This window comes from Coccinella septempunctata, chromosome 6, assembly GCF_907165205.1.
Source record: "Coccinella septempunctata chromosome 6, icCocSept1.1, whole genome shotgun sequence".
Taxonomy (NCBI): Eukaryota; Metazoa; Arthropoda; class Insecta; order Coleoptera; family Coccinellidae; genus Coccinella; species Coccinella septempunctata.
This window is the reverse complement of record NC_058194.1, coordinates 5,757,217-5,774,081: the sequence shown is the minus strand read 5'-3', so window position 1 is coordinate 5,774,081 and position 16,865 is coordinate 5,757,217. Positions and strand designations below refer to the sequence as shown.

Here is a 16,865-nt window from a genome sequence, read left to right as displayed (position 1 = left end):
AGACCACAGATTTTTTGTCCCCTAAAATATGTACCAATATGCTTTTGCCAACAGGCGCGCTGGCCATCAATTTTAATTTAAACAAATTGTAGTTGGCTGAGTGAACTGTTTCCCTGGTGACAGATGATAGGACTATTATTATTTTCGATTTTTGATAAGAGAACAACATATGACCATGGTGAAATGTTGAAGCGTGCGCTAGTGTAAGAGTGTTTTGGCATCGGAAAGAAAAGGAGAAGAGATAAAATTTCCGAGAGCATTTTTGAGAGAAAATTGGAAAAAAAACCTTACCCCAAGAATCGACTCCGAATCAATTCGTGTGTCAAGAGCACTTTTGAGATGAAGATATCAAAAAGATGATGGATTCATTATAAACGAAATAGAAATTGTCATCCCTCGTGAGAAGTTGACTCTTCTGATTAAGAAAATCTAACCAATAAAACTACATGGTTCAGAAGTAAATATTCTTGAAGAATTTTGTTGGCATAACATAATATATGGTTTATATCGGTTCTCAGCTGAGTATTGGAAACAGAATCTACTCTAATACCTAAGTGATAAATCTGAGATTGCAACCTTTTGTTGTCTTGATGTGTAGTACTCCTCACTACGGATTTATATAATTTTGAAGATTACGGTAAACCAACTAACATAGCTGCTTTCAATAAACAATGATAAACAAAAGTAGGTAAAATTTTTTTGATCAGTGATTTCTTTTGAATTTCATTGATTTCGACTTGCATTTTATTGCATATAATTCAGAGAACTCATATTTAATATAGATTTGAAGAAAAGTATTTGAAAAATCATCAGAAAAACCACGATGACACATAACCTAAAATAAAATGAAGGCTGTTCATTTCAAATTGAAGCTTGAATCCCCACCCCTTATCGATACCCGCTGCAATCGCAGCGACACCTATCCTACGTTTCCCGTTTTCGGGGACACATTTAAGCCATACTTTCGCGATTAAGACGCGTGAAGCGTCTTTAAGCGGTGCTATTCGAGCATTGAACTAAAGAAAGAAATGGAAGGGACTCTCGGGTCAGCAAAAGTGAGGCCGACTGAAATAGACAATTGGATGTATATCTTTCTCTCTCTGTTCTTGCGCAAGGGGAGATAACCTATTAAAGTTTGAATTTAAATTTTTGACGTTTCGTTTTTCTGATTTGAATCGTATTTTTTATCAAATCAGGACTTTTTCTGAGTTGATTATGCGATTATAGATAACCTCTATGCGATGTGAATTATATTTTTCATATTATTGTAGAAGGAATTTAATAATTTTTTTGCCAAACACCTGCAACAATGAGATGGGGATATCTGAAATTTTGGACCCGTTTCTCGAACTGTGATGATTGGAATCATATTTTTCATCAATTCAAGACGTTTTCTGAGTTAATTTTGCGACGTTGATCATATTTTTCAGAGCAGTGTAGACGGAATTTAATAAGTCTTTTTTTGTATGAAAAGAACAGAAATTTGTTCATTTTAACTAGATTAGTATATTATGAAAGAATGTAATCATGTGGAATTCATCAAGGTTTTAATCTACATGTTGAACATACATATTTTCCTTCTACTATAATGAATTTTAAGTTAATTAAGGAGCGTTGTCCAAAAAAAAACAAGTGTCAATTCTTTCTATATTTTTATTATATACAATATATAAAATAGTTTACATATATCTTCAGTAATAGTCTACAATGAAAAAGAAAATTATTGATTTCAAATAATTTAAATTCACTCGAAAACTTACATGTGCTCTGCTTCTCATCGGATTAGATTAGGTTAGAGGGATCTTCGTTTGCAATTAATATTACAAATGGTGCCGACAGTAATAAACAAATATAAAATATCACAGTGGTAACAACATGCATACAAACACAATAAAAATAAAAAACAAATCTCATCACATATTCTTTCTAGATAAGAACTTCTATAGAATATATAGTTTCATTTAAAAGCAACCTTTTCACTTCTCTCCTAAAGTTCATCTAGGACTTGTCATGAAACTCAGAAGAAAATTTATTATATAGTTTGGGGCCGCAGAAGTCCATGCCCTGGTGTATGCGCTTCAGATGGTGCACTGGAATCTGCAAGGAGTCTTTATTTCTTGTTTCATATGCATGATTTATAGAATTGGTCGGAAAGTTCTTCCAGTTCTGATGCACATAACACAGTGAGTTGTATATGAAGAGTGATGAAACTGTAAGTATTCCATGATCCTTGAATGTCTTGGGATATTATTGAATACACTTGGTACAGCATCAAGTTTCAATATTTTTCTTGTATAACTTGGATTATGAAGGTAATCTTCACATATTCTACTATACTTTGAGGGATACCAATTTTCCCTTCCTACAGCAGTAATCCAAAGTTCCAAAATATCTGGGCGTTTAAAAGGAAACCTAAAATAAAGTAACATATAATGCTTTAGAAGTCGCAAAAAGGGATCTCATAATGAAAATATTTAAAATAGACCTACCTGTGGAAACTCTTTGGCTCATTTTTGTTCGGCTCATTGGAGCATCCTTTAGCAACTTGTTACAACCATCGTTGTAACAAGAGTCTGAAATTTACCAATTTTGCGTGACTGCAAACAGTACTGATATTGATGGGGACAACAATGATTTGAGAAACACAAAAACCTATAAAATACTTTCTCTAAAATGTTTGTGGATAGTTCTCGTTCCTTCCAGAATTCAGTAATTGATAACTTCTCGGTTTAAGGAACTGGATGAAAACACTTTGGACTCTTAGAGCGACGTTTCGGCGTTATATTTCGCCTTCCTCAGGCTACAATTATAAAAGAAATCAAAAAAACATCAATACATGGACGATTATGTGGCTAGAACAAACTTATATCGATATCTACATAAACAGATTACAGGAACTATTACAAATTTTTTAAAATTTAGGTTTTTTAATCAACTTTACAAAAAATTCAATGTTTGGAGACTGACTAGATTGTATTGAAATCAAAAACATCATCGCCCATAATCTCTTACCTAAGAAATCCTTTATTCTTCAAGGAAGAACCAGTCAATGGAAAAGTCATAAAAAATAAAACATAATAGCAATAAATGCTTAGAGGGCTCGGTAAATACTTGAGATTTTCTTGGTAATCTATTCATAGTAAATCCAACAATCAACTAAACAGAGAGACCGGCGGGCGAGTTATCACATTGAACATATGAAATTCTTACTACCAAAACACAATTAGGAAACACTACACAGGGGTATTCATCGACTATCTAACGAGGTTTATATATATATTATTAAGGGTGGAAGTATCAGATTGAACATTGACGTTGTCTGTTGTTTTCTTGATGAAGATCATCTCTTTGAAAATTCTCTTGTCCAAATTATTTTCTCTAGATAGAATCTCAGGTTCCTCAAAATCGAAAATATGACCTGTATCTCTATGATGAAATGACAAACCCGTACTAAAATTGCCACTCTTGCAATCGTTTTCATGTTGCTTCATTCTATTTTTGAGATATTGTTTAGTTTGACCCACATATGAAGACTGACAACTTTTGCAGTTAACTTTATAAATTAAATTAGATTGTAACATTTTAGGGGTGAGGTCTTTTAACTTAGAAAAAAAGTTCTTAATTGTTTTCCTGTAATAGCAAACAATACGGACACCGCTGCTAGACAGTGCATGGATAAGTTGCTTCGTCAACATCGGGATAAAAATAAGTTTAAATGTTTTTTTAGATGGTGTAGCTTCATTGTTTTCTGGAGCGTTAACTGGATTATTGACGGATGAGGCGTAAAAAATATTATTGATTAAAGATTTGGGGTAACCGTTCTCACGTAACATTTTTGAGAAAAAATTAAAATTCTTCATGTGGAAACTGGGATGGCTGAGATTCAAGATTTTTTGCCTGATGTTTTTTATTATTGATATTTTATGCTTAAATTCATGAAACGACTTGTAGTGAAGTATTCTTCCAGAAGCTGTTGGCTTTTGATAAATGTCAAAAATAACTTTGTTGTTTTCTTTAATAAGTATTAAATCCAAAAAGGGTATGGTACCGTTGTTCTCTACTTCGTATGTAAATCTTAAATCTTGATGAAATGAATTGAACAATTCTAACATTACTTGAATCTTATCACCAGGTATGGCCATGATAATGTCATCTACGTAAATGTATAGAAACGGGATAAGGAAATCTACCTGAGAACAGACATACAAAAGAAGTGCGTTCATGATTATCTCAGCAAAAATCGGCGAGGCAGGGTTACCCATAGCAGATCCTTTATTTTGTGCAAAGAATTGTCCACCGTATTGGAAATAACTGTTGTGGAATATGAAATCAACAATATCAGTTAGCTGATTCTTTGATAACACTGTAAATGTGCTTAATTCACTCCAACTGTTCTCTATGATCTCAAGGAGTTTTTCCCTTGGAATACTCGTGAATAGGGAAACTACATCAAAGCTTACCAGTATGTACCCACTAGGTATTGTGACGTCTTTCAATTTCGAAACTAAATCTGAAGAGTTTTGTATTATGAACTTAAATGATGGTCGTAGTTTTGCTAAAATATCTGCCACAAACCTAGAGATTTTTAGTGTGGGTGAATTAATGCATGAAACTATGGGTCTCAGAGGTCTGCAGTCTTTATGTATCTTGACGAGACCATAAAATTTTGGAGCAACTGAATTGTAAGTGTGAAGGGCTTTAGATTGTACCTCTGTGATAAAGGAGTTGGATTTCATCTTTTTGACGATGTTATTGCATTTCGTCTGTATTGAACTGGTAGGATCATGTCGTAATTTAGTGTAAGTGGATGAATCTGACAACAACTCTTCCATTTTAGTATTGTACTCGTCTTTATTAATTATTACCACCTTGTTTCCTTTATCTGAATTAGTAACCAACATCCTATCTCTATAAGTGTTAAGGAAATGTTTGGTGTAAGAACTTAACTTCAGAAAATATTTGGTAAAATAATTTATGTTTGTTGTGTGTTGGAGTTTGTTAAGAAAATTGTGGATAATGTTACATGTTCTTGCTCTTAGGCCGTTTTTTTGATCGTTGTTGAGGTGGGATTGAGACTTTATAATATATTCTGTATCGGTAAGAATTTCAACCACTGGAAGGTCTCTTGAACTATATGGAAGGGAAAACTTTGGACCTAGCGATAAGAACCGCTGTATATCATCAGGAATAGTTACATCAGAACAATTGACACAACCATCTTGGTTGGTCAATTGTTCTGATGTAACTATTCCTGATGATATACAGCGGTTCTTATCGCTAGGTCCAAAGTTTTCCCTTCCATATAGTTCAAGAGACCTTCCAGTGGTTGAAATTCTTACCGATACAGAATATATTATAAAGTCTCAATCCCACCTCAACAACGATCAAAAAAACGGCCTAAGAGCAAGAACATGTAACATTATCCACAATTTTCTTAACAAACTCCAACACACAACAAACATAAATTATTTTACCAAATATTTTCTGAAGTTAAGTTCTTACACCAAACATTTCCTTAACACTTATAGAGATAGGATGTTGGTTACTAATTCAGATAAAGGAAACAAGGTGGTAATAATTAATAAAGACGAGTACAATACTAAAATGGAAGAGTTGTTGTCAGATTCATCCACTTACACTAAATTACGACATGATCCTACCAGTTCAATACAGACGAAATGCAATAACATCGTCAAAAAGATGAAATCCAACTCCTTTATCACAGAGGTACAATCTAAAGCCCTTCACACTTACAATTCAGTTGCTCCAAAATTTTATGGTCTCGTCAAGATACATAAAGACTGCAGACCTCTGAGACCCATAGTTTCATGCATTAATTCACCCACACTAAAAATCTCTAGGTTTGTGGCAGATATTTTAGCAAAACTACGACCATCATTTAAGTTCATAATACAAAACTCTTCAGATTTAGTTTCGAAATTGAAAGACGTCACAATACCTAGTGGGTACATACTGGTAAGCTTTGATGTAGTTTCCCTATTCACGAGTATTCCAAGGGAAAAACTCCTTGAGATCATAGAGAACAGTTGGAGTGAATTAAGCACATTTACAGTGTTATCAAAGAATCAGCTAACTGATATTGTTGATTTCATATTCCACAACAGTTATTTCCAATACGGTGGACAATTCTTTGCACAAAATAAAGGATCTGCTATGGGTAACCCTGCCTCGCCGATTTTTGCTGAGATAATCATGAACGCACTTCTTTTGTATGTCTGTTCTCAGGTAGATTTCCTTATCCCGTTTCTATACATTTACGTAGATGACATTATCATGGCCATACCTGGTGATAAGATTCAAGTAATGTTAGAATTGTTCAATTCATTTCATCAAGATTTAAGATTTACATACGAAGTAGAGAACAACGGTACCATACCCTTTTTGGATTTAATACTTATTAAAGAAAACAACAAAGTTATTTTTGACATTTATCAAAAGCCAACAGCTTCTGGAAGAATACTTCACTACAAGTCGTTTCATGAATTTAAGCATAAAATATCAATAATAAAAAACATCAGGCAAAAAATCTTGAATCTCAGCCATCCCAGTTTCCACATGAAGAATTTTAATTTTTTCTCAAAAATGTTACGTGAGAACGGTTACCCCAAATCTTTAATCAATAATATTTTTTACGCCTCATCCGTCAATAATCCAGTTAACGCTCCAGAAAACAATGAAGCTACACCATCTAAAAAAACATTTAAACTTATTTTTATCCCGATGTTGACGAAGCAACTTATCCATGCACTGTCTAGCAGCGGTGTCCGTATTGTTTGCTATTACAGGAAAACAATTAAGAACTTTTTTTCTAAGTTAAAAGACCTCACCCCTAAAATGTTACAATCTAATTTAATTTATAAAGTTAACTGCAAAAGTTGTCAGTCTTCATATGTGGGTCAAACTAAACAATATCTCAAAAATAGAATGAAGCAACATGAAAACGATTGCAAGAGTGGCAATTTTAGTACGGGTTTGTCATTTCATCATAGAGATACAGGTCATATTTTCGATTTTGAGGAACCTGAGATTCTATCTAGAGAAAATAATTTGGACAAGAGAATTTTCAAAGAGATGATCTTCATCAAGAAAACAACAGACAACGTCAATGTTCAATCTGATACTTCCACCCTTAATAATATATATATAAACCTCGTTAGATAGTCGATGAATACCCCTGTGTAGTGTTTCCTAATTGTGTTTTGGTAGTAAGAATTTCATATGTTCAATGTGATAACTCGCCCGCCGGTCTCTCTGTTTAGTTGATTGTTGGATTTACTATGAATAGATTACCAAGAAAATCTCAAGTATTTACCGAGCCCTCTAAGCATTTATTGCTATTATGTTTTATTTTTTATGACTTTTCCATTGACTGGTTCTTCCTTGAAGAATAAAGGATTTCTTAGGTAAGAGATTATGGGCGATGATGTTTTTGATTTCAATACAATCTAGTCAGTCTCCTAACATTGAATTTTTTGTAAAGTTGATTAAACAACCTAAATTTTAAAAAATTTGTAATAGTTCCTGTAATCTGTTTATGTAGATATCGATCTAGCCACATAATCGTCCATGTATTGATGTTTTTTTGATTTCTTTTATAATTGTAGCCTGAGGAAGGCGAAATATAACGCCGAAACGTCGCTCTAAGAGTCCAAAGTGTTTTCATCCAGTTCCTTAAACCGAGAAGTTATCAATTACTTTCTCTAAAACTTTATACCACAAATTTACAAACAACTTCAATTCTGAAGATTACTTACTTTGATTTTTTTTTAACTGTCCAGTTAATATCGAAAGAGGTCTTTTCAGACAGTTTCAACCCTTTTAATTCCCTCGGGTGGCCAGGTAAAGGTAATCTGTCCCTTCACTAGATCCATATTTCTCAGAAACCGAAAATCCAGATACTTAAAGGTTTTCGAGTGGGATTCAGAGATTCCCCGATTTATTTGAGTTTTTTCAAGTTTCAAGCGAATATTAATCGTGAGTTTTAGCATTCTGAACACTTTTAGATCTCTTTCCAATTGAACACAACCGAAATCATCCCAAAAACTAATTTAAACTGAATAATCAACAAAACCGTCAGCTGATTGATGTAAACAAAACATCTAAAAGAGAGAGAAGGGATACCCACCAATAGTCTTTCTCTCTCCCACACTTTTGGACACACTTTCGACCGATTTGCTGAACTGCGGGTCCCCATAAAGTAAGTCAAGTCTGTTCTGTGCGGGTCCCTTCCATTTCTTTCTTTAGTTCAATGTATTCGAGCGAATAAGTCATGACGTCAGTCTTTAAGACGCTTTAAGCGGAACCTGGCGGTCTGTGGAGAGCGCCTGTGTCATAGAGTCATCTTGTCTCTGGCCTGTGTCGTCTTAAGCGGAAAGAGGTAATATAAAGAAGAAGGGAGAATATGTTGTTTATATCGAATTTGATTTGAATTCCTACTAGGGAAGAGTGCTTTTATTGCTAATAATGCAGTTTCTGCATTATCATTTAGAATAAATAAATATTTTTCAAATAATAGCCAAAGAACAGAAATTGAAAAATTCACAATTCGATTCGCTGTCTAATGACAACGACAGATGACTCAACCATCAGCGATATTCTATTTTTGCGACAACAAAATTAATGACGTCACGCTTAAAGACGCTTTAAGACATCGATTAAAGCTGCATTCACAATCAATTCACGGGCCGAAGTGCACTTCGGCACGGAAGCTTAGCAGATGGCGTTCTCCGTTACCTTTCACAATGAAATTCAAGACAAAATTTCTTGCAAGTTGCAAACTATCACTTCGGCAAGGAATTTCGTGCCGGCTATAGATGATGCTGATGCTTATGTTTTGATCAGTTACATTTTTGATTCATTTGAGTATTTGGTTCCAAGATTATTGCGAATGGTAAATTTCGTGCCGAAGTGCACTTCGGCCCGCGAATTGATTGTGAATGCAGCTTTAGACGCTTAATCGCCAAAATATGGCTTTAGTACGTCGATCGTTCTCCTTCTCTCTACTCTCCATAGTTGTAAATGATGAATGCTCAGGCATAGAGACACGGACTGAGCAATGTCAGCATGAAATTGGCTTTTTTATAGAAACAGAGATATGATCGACCGGTGTTTACTGGCCGCAATTAGCGTATGGGATGGGTGTGCCTGATACTTTTTTCTATGCGTCACTTCAAAACATAGAATGTTTATAATTAGTAAAAGCTTTCCCGATCAAAAAATATATCTGCGCAGACCAAATATTGAATTCTTAAATGAAAAAAATAACTAATACAATAATAATTGGTACTGATAACACTATATTGACAGTTTTCTATTAATTACAGCGCTACCAATAGGCTGGGTTTAAGCAGGAATTCACATCACCTGATTGACGTTATATGATGATATTTAATTATTGGTGTTCAAGGTTTTGTTCTTGCTGGTAAATATCGCAGTATACTACGAAGTTCGCTGATCAGGATCCTGAAATATAACAAGAATTTCTAATTCTGTTACCTTAAAGGTTTCTTGGACAAGTTATGATGTAAGGATGTATGAAAAATTACCAAAAACGTAAATTTTAATATTTTTATTTCTAGTATTCTAATGGCATAACGAAAGGATTGCTGAAATTTGCATGAGGAAATTTCAATACTTGGAAAACAAGTTTTATTAAAAAGGCGATATTCATGGAGGTGGTCAAAGAGTATAAGGTTTTGAAACTAGTTTGAGAATACTTAGGTATGATGTTGAAAACAATGGACATAAAAGCAATTCTTGTGGTTGCGTTTGGTTGCATGATATATTTGGCAGATGGGAATGCAGATCTCACTACACAATCTGTTACTAACAATCTGATACCATGTTCCCTACGACAATTTACATGTGAGAATAAGGAATGTATAGCAATGTCGTTTCTTTGTGATGGTGAAAAAGACTGTGTTGATGGCTCTGATGAGGATCCAGTGGTTTGCTCCAACTCTAAAAATTCCACTTGTGCAGATGATGAGTTCAAATGTGTTACCAATGGAACCTGTGTGCCAATTCATTGGCATTGTGATGGAGATAAAGACTGTAGTGATGGTAGTGATGAAGACGAGCAGGTTTGCCTAAAGAGGAGTTGTGGTCCAGATCAATTCACTTGCCGTTCGGGCTCTGGTGAATGTGTTCCTCTAATATGGATGTGTGATGGTCATAAGGATTGTAATGATGGAAGTGACGAGTGGACTTGTAATGAAACTTGTAGGTCGGATGAATTCACATGTGCCAATGGTGACTGCATACAAAAAAAATGGATATGTGATTCTGTGGATGATTGCGGGGACGGGTCTGATGAAAATGATTGTCCATTAAGAACTTGCGATCCTAAAACAGAGTTACAGTGTGATGAAAGTCATTGTATTAATTTAAAATGGAAATGTGATGGTGAGAAAGATTGTGTTGATGGCAAAGATGAGATGAATTGTACTGGCGAAAGTACATTACGTATTTGTGGTCATGATGAGTTTCAGTGCAGTGATAAAATAACCTGCATTAAGAAAAAATGGTTGTGTGATGGTAGAAAAGACTGTTTGGATGGAACAGATGAATCTTCAAAAATTTGCCCAAATATCACATGTCGCGCAGATCAGTTTCAATGTAGTGATAAGACTTGCATCAATGGTCATTTACATTGTTCAGGTCATCCAGATTGTGTAGATGGAAGTGATGAACTAGAATGTGATTTGACAGTTACCAAATGTAATCCGAAAACCCATTTTGATTGTGGTGGTGGTAGTTGTATTCCATTATCTCAAGTATGTAATAATCAGCAAGATTGCCCTAAATGGGAAGATGAACCCACAGATAAATGTGGTGTGAATGAATGCTTGATCAACAAAGGGGGATGCTCCCAGATCTGTGTAGATATGCCGATTGGCTTTCGTTGTGAATGTAAATCAGGCTATAAATTGGTTGATAACACAACTTGTCGAGATATAAATGAATGTGAGTTACCAGGAAGCTGTTCACAAATATGCATAAATGAGAATGGAAGTTTTAAATGTGATTGTGAGAAGGGCTATCTACGAGATCCAAGAAATCTTACAAAATGTAAGGCCATAGAAGGTCACGCTTCTTTATTATTTGCAAGACGAAGAGACATCCGTAAAATATCACTTGATCATCACGAAATGACTAGTATAGTAGATGACACTAATTCGGCAACAGCTTTGGATTTTGTATTTCGCACAGGAATGATTTTTTGGAGTGATGTTACTGATAAAAAGATTTATAAAGCTCCAATTGATGAAGGTAATGATCGATCAGCTGTTATTACCCAAGACATCACTACATGTGATGGTTTGGCTGTAGATTGGATATATGATCATATATATTGGACAGATACAGGAAAAAATAGTATTGAATTAGCCAATTTTGATGGAAAAATGAGAAAAGTATTGATTCACGATGAACTAGATGAACCTAGAGCAATTGCTCTGAATCCAATTGATGGTTGGATGTACTGGACAGATTGGGGTCTCAAGCCCAAGATTGAAAGAGCTGGTATGGATGGATCCCATCGTCAAACTATAGTTTCTTATGATGTTAAGTGGCCAAATGGTTTAACGTTGGATTTGATGAAGAAACGTATTTATTGGGTAGATGCAAAATTAAACATCATATCATCTTGCGATTATAATGGAAATAATAGACGAATCATTTTAAAGACTGCAGAGTATTTGAGACACCCATTTTCTATCACAACATTTGAGGATTGGGTCTATTGGACTGACTGGGATAAGGCTGCAGTATTCAAAGCTAATAAATTCACAGGTCAAGAAGTCCAGTCGGTGACGTCCTCATTGCAGGTTCAAAATCCGATGGTAATCCATGTTTATCACCCATATCGACAACCAGATGGTGAAAATCACTGCCAAGCAGTCAATGGTCACTGTTCACATTTATGCTTACCTGCTCCTCAGATCAACAAACATTCTCCTAAGATCTCATGTGCTTGTCCAGAGGGATTGAGAATGTTATCAGATAGCCTTACTTGTGTACAAGACGAAATATCTACTACTACAGATCATGAAAAAGTTACTAACAGAACGATTCAAACAAACAATTATATTCCGAAAAGTACCAATAAGACTCAAGAACACAGTGCAGTACCTGATAACTCTGGAGTTATTGCTGGAATTGTAATAGCAATCTCCTTGGTAGCTTTGACTATTCTTGGTATTATTCTTTACTGCATATACAAACATTATGCAGATAGAAATATAACGTCCATGAATTTCGATAATCCTGTTTATCGAAAAACTACAGAAGATCAATTTTCCTTAGAGAAGGGTAAATTTCAGCCAACGAGACCATATCTTAGTACAGTTGGGGAAGAAGCTCAACACCCCCTTACCAGTGCCAACACAAACGACCTTCCTTATTAGTTCATTTGTTACAAGAGTCCAAATTTTTACCAAAAAGTATTCTAGCAGTGAATTTGAAGATGAGTACATCTTCAATATCTCTCTTATATATAGCTTTTTTTGGATAAGATTTTTCTTCTATGGTTGTTGCCAAAAAACGTACTAAGTGTGTATCAATTTTTAAGGATATACTGAAGCATATATTTGTCAATGTTTAATTGTATCAGGCTCAAGTTAAGAGTTTCAGCCCAAAGAATTAACGTAGTAGTAGTTGTGATTTTTATAATTTATCTAATTTATTATTGGTAGTTGAAGTTAAAATTTATTATTTTGCAGCAATAGTTGAAAAAATTGTTTTATTATGCTTTCTCTGTGATATTTGAAAATCCAGTGCATGAATAGAACTACATTCAATTAGTCATTAAATTACATGTATTTGAAAGTTTTCAATCAAAAATGTTGTTTTCCTCGAAATATTTAGTTTTTTGGTACCCAGTGGTTATGGATAAAAGTGTTAGTCAATAATCAGGAAAATGAAAAATGAACTTATGTCTTTCTAATATTAATTAGTTTTTCAGGTTCCTACATTTCCATTGAACTTGTTATCTAGGATATTTTACTATACTAAGTTTTTATCACAAAATATAAGAAGCTCAATCATATCTAATGTGGTTAAGATTTGTTAATAAGAACTCTATGGTAACTGTGATTATTGTTTAAGTCAAATCAGTAATTTATAAACATCATTGTTGAATTTTTAGAGCCATTTAGTTGGCAATTTGTTTTCATTAAACTTATTCTGACTTTTTTACATAATCATTAGTGATACACTAGTATTATTTTAAAGTTCTTGCCTAGGTAAATGCCCTTTTCTTTTTAGTGTATATAATAATAAGTTATCCACATTTCATGTACTTTCCCAAATCATTTTATTTGTAATGTGTGCAAATACATGTAAAAAATGACTTTAAAGTTTCATATTCCTGAAAACATCAATCTGAAATTCTGCATGAATTTCATTAAAGAATATTTCATTGAGGTAGATATGTTATTCTGTTGACATTTGTGTGTGGATATTAGTTTAATAGTTAATTGATGATAATCCATAACTGAATTACGTAATTTTCGCTAACATGAGTTATTTAACCATGATACATGTTTCTCTATCCAAGGTGATGATACTTGAGATGATAGCGAAACACATGTAAAAATGAATCTCACATTTCCTTAGACGAGAAGTCTGGGTGAATATGTTTCATTTTTATGATTTTTCTTTGACAGTTTTATTTATTTAGATTTTCCGTAATTATAAGTAGTATTTAGAAGCTAATATCATTAATTTCCGATTTCTGTTTATAGGTAAGATATTTCTCGTAACATTTTGTTGGAACTTGTATAAATAAAACCTGTTTATAGAGACGGGCATCAAATTACTGTTATTAACTTCCAATGTACAAAAGAAGAGAAAACCATCTTATAAATTGGAAATTAATGCTATTAGCTTCTAAATACTACTCATAATTACGGAAAATCTAAATAAACAAAACTGTCAAAAAAAAGTCATAAAAATGAAACATGTTCACTCAGACTTCTCATCTAAGGAAGTGTGAGTTTCATTTTTACACACATAATAGTAAAAATCATGTAATTCTGTGTTTAGTTCAATTAATTTGATGTCTGTAAGCCCTCTCAATGAAAAAAATGGTTCATTTTTGAAATTGCTTTATTGAAATCAAATGAATACATGAAACAAATGAAAATCGATGCGGTGAAGTCTAAACCCCACCACATTATACACCACAAATCAACAAAATATGTCCAATGTCCATGAATGCACCAATTATTAGATTAATTAGAGAATTAAAATAAATTATTATGAAAGAAGCATTTCTAACTTTTATATTGTAAGGAGGCAATGCTTACATATTTTCAATCAGTCTTAAAGCAAGGGTAGTTCTGTCTCCTCCTCTCATAAATCTACATTGATATTCAGTGAATTTCGCGCAAAGTGACCACTTGGAGTGTCTAGAGAACGAAATGAGATTTTTTCTGAAAATTGGTAAATTATAATGAATTGCCGGGATTTATTACAAGTTTTATTACATTTTTGGATACTTCACAAAATTTTAAATACGGTTTGTTCGAACTTTTCCATGTCCAAATCACAAGATTCTGGACATAATTAATTAATTTGTCCCCAATTTGATATCAAGATACTTTTGAATTAATTATTGCGACTTCTAAAAATCTTTGAATTTAGGAATAACATTTTTAGATGGAGATTTCTGCATTTCACATAAATGTCTAATAAAATACAACACATTGTATTTGACTTTTTCGTGCTTAACAGTCACTCTTATTACATGGAGTATATTAGTCTGAATCAATTTCGAATTTCCCCAAGAAGACCACAAGTGGAATCTACAGATTATTCTCAGACGATAGACAATTTTCAACTCGAAACAATTTACAGTTGAAAGTTACCTATCCACTCAGGACATCAAATTCGAGACAATGAATGAATATCTCAAGAACCTTGAGGTTTGTGTACGGGAACTACAGGGGCTATAAAGAAAAAATTACAATAAATTAAACTTCTAATATTTATTTATTTATTCATTAACGGTACATGACCTTTTCAACAAGAAAAATATACAAAAAATAAGTGAATACAAAACAATTCAGCATATTGTGTTGGTTGTGGAGAGTATCGGATGTTCTGTATTGCTCTCTACAATTTGCAAATTTTCACCGTACATTAATCAATAAAAACGTTAAATTGATATCATTTTGTGTGTAATTTTGTTGGCGATACTCTTGTGTGTGAAAAAATACCCCGAGAAGATGCCTGCTTGCGTGATTTGCAAAAATACAATAAGCAAAAGATCACCATCCTTACAAAATGCATTAAATGTAGAGGATTTTATCATGAATGAACACAGATTACAGAGTAATCTGTAATCTGTGTTGATGAATGGCAGATGCTGCGAAGCGATAAAAAGTCAAATTCAGATGATCAATAACACGGGTCAACACCAAATTTGACTTTGACTGCAAAGCATAAAATTTCGATAGTTTAGATCCTAATCAGACGAAAAAAAAATATATGGCATGAAAAAGTTTGCTTCTGTGTTTAGGAGACTGATTCAACGATAGCATTTACAATAAAAACAAGCAGCATGTGGAGCCCATGGCTTGTCTTGATTTCAAGCAGGAAAATCAAAATATGCTTCATAGGCTTCAGAGAGACCGTGAGATGTCTTTAATTCGTATTTCACGTCACGAATTATAATAAATTGACCAAATATAAAACAAAATGCATCAGCATCGTATTTACATTTTCTTGACGATATTTGAAGTTTGTCTGGGCTAGTAAACAACACCTGATCATTGTTTATGACTCGAATGCCCTCTAGTGGCACCTTGTAAACGTAAACACCCCACTCTCATCGGACGATCTTTTTGAAATATTAAAAATTATAAAAAAAAATTAAGAACGACTATTAATACTATAACTATCACAAAAGCAAACTTTATATCAAAAAAAGTTATTTTCTTCTCGTTTTTGTGCATAATTAACCGGAAAATCCTAGTATAAAAGTTAGGACAAAGAACAAAAATTTTTTTGTAGAGTCGTGTAATACGCCGGGAGGAACATGGGTATGCTCGGAATGCCGGGGACCATCCGATGTCGCCGACGCGAAGTCGACGAGCCCTATCGCGGTACCTACCCAGGTAGCATAAGACGTACAACGGACGTACAAGAAACGTCATTGCAGACGTCTGGTTCACCTATATTATGACGTCAGAATGACGTCTTAGTGACGGGCAATTTTTTTATCGCACCCAAATGGTTTTCAAAAGGAAATGCTGAGATATTATCTAAAACTCCATATTTTCGTGCATCATCTGCAATGTGAATTAAAGCGTGTATATTATGAACAAGAAAATCCACACCATATATTTTTTTACAATGTAAAACAAAAGTTCGTAATAATCTGTGAGCTAAATCACACCCTAGTTTTTCCAAATTTCTCTGAGACAATAAAATTGATATTCCAGAATGCAACAACATAAAATGTTCATAAATCAAATACTTACAATGGCATGTGCACCTTCAGATTTTGATGTTAGGTAACCTTCAAAAGAAACAAGATCATCCAAATTCTTTAGAGAAAATGTAACTGGAAGATCATCCGGTATTACTGATTTTGCTAAGCTCTCTTTTTGATTCAATAAATTTAAAATTTTCTTGTTTTGTTGCTTTATTTCCAACAGGTTCGTCAAAAGGATTTCAAATGCTTGAAAAAATAATTCAATATTATGCTTGCCCATAAATTATAAAACAGAATCAAGTGAAAATAGAAGTAATATTGTTACTTTTTACTATTTTACATTTTTTATTTATTATTAAAATACGTAGATATAGGTAGATTTTTAAACTTTATATACCTGATT

At 33.5% G+C, this 16,865-nt stretch overlaps 3 protein-coding genes and 1 long non-coding RNA gene across 4 annotated transcripts; 2 read left to right on the top strand and 2 right to left on the bottom strand.

Annotated features, from left to right (window-relative positions):
- Window positions 1-2,679: 2,679 nt before the first annotated feature.
- LOC123315759 lies at window positions 2,680-4,289 on the bottom strand. The gene is made up of 2 exons (XM_044901596.1): window positions 3,013-4,289; window positions 2,680-2,800 (listed from the first exon to the last, which is right to left on the bottom strand). The coding sequence occupies exon 1, from the start codon at window positions 4,260-4,262 to the stop codon at window positions 3,255-3,257; it is 1,008 nt and encodes a 335-aa protein (XP_044757531.1). The 5' UTR covers window positions 4,263-4,289; the 3' UTR covers window positions 2,680-2,800; window positions 3,013-3,254.
- A 1,858-nt stretch (window positions 4,290-6,147) lies between these two features.
- On the top strand, window positions 6,148-7,663 carry LOC123315760. The gene is made up of 2 exons (XM_044901597.1): window positions 6,148-7,424; window positions 7,626-7,663. The coding sequence occupies exon 1, from the start codon at window positions 6,175-6,177 to the stop codon at window positions 7,180-7,182; it is 1,008 nt and encodes a 335-aa protein (XP_044757532.1). The 5' UTR covers window positions 6,148-6,174; the 3' UTR covers window positions 7,183-7,424; window positions 7,626-7,663.
- Window positions 7,664-9,160: 1,497 nt separating this feature from the next.
- On the top strand, window positions 9,161-13,372 carry LOC123314870 (very low-density lipoprotein receptor-like). Its single transcript, XM_044900265.1, has 2 exons — window positions 9,161-9,544; window positions 9,600-13,372. The coding sequence occupies exon 2, from the start codon at window positions 9,744-9,746 to the stop codon at window positions 12,426-12,428; it is 2,685 nt and encodes an 894-aa protein (XP_044756200.1). The 5' UTR covers window positions 9,161-9,544; window positions 9,600-9,743; the 3' UTR covers window positions 12,429-13,372.
- LOC123314871 lies at window positions 12,538-15,361 on the bottom strand. Its single transcript, XR_006537876.1, has 2 exons — window positions 14,511-15,361; window positions 12,538-14,456 (listed from the first exon to the last, which is right to left on the bottom strand). It is a non-coding gene; the product is annotated as an uncharacterized LOC123314871 (long non-coding RNA).
- Window positions 15,362-16,865: the final 1,504 nt, after the last annotated feature.

Excerpts from the sequence above, each read along its gene's own strand:
- LOC123314870 (XM_044900265.1), top strand. The coding sequence starts at position 9,744 with ATGATGTTGAAAACAATGGACATAAAAGCAATTCTTGTGGTTGCGTTT.
- LOC123315759 (XM_044901596.1), bottom strand. The coding sequence starts at position 4,262 with ATGGGTAACCCTGCCTCGCCGATTTTTGCTGAGATAATCATGAACGCA.
- LOC123315760 (XM_044901597.1), top strand. The coding sequence starts at position 6,175 with ATGGGTAACCCTGCCTCGCCGATTTTTGCTGAGATAATCATGAACGCA.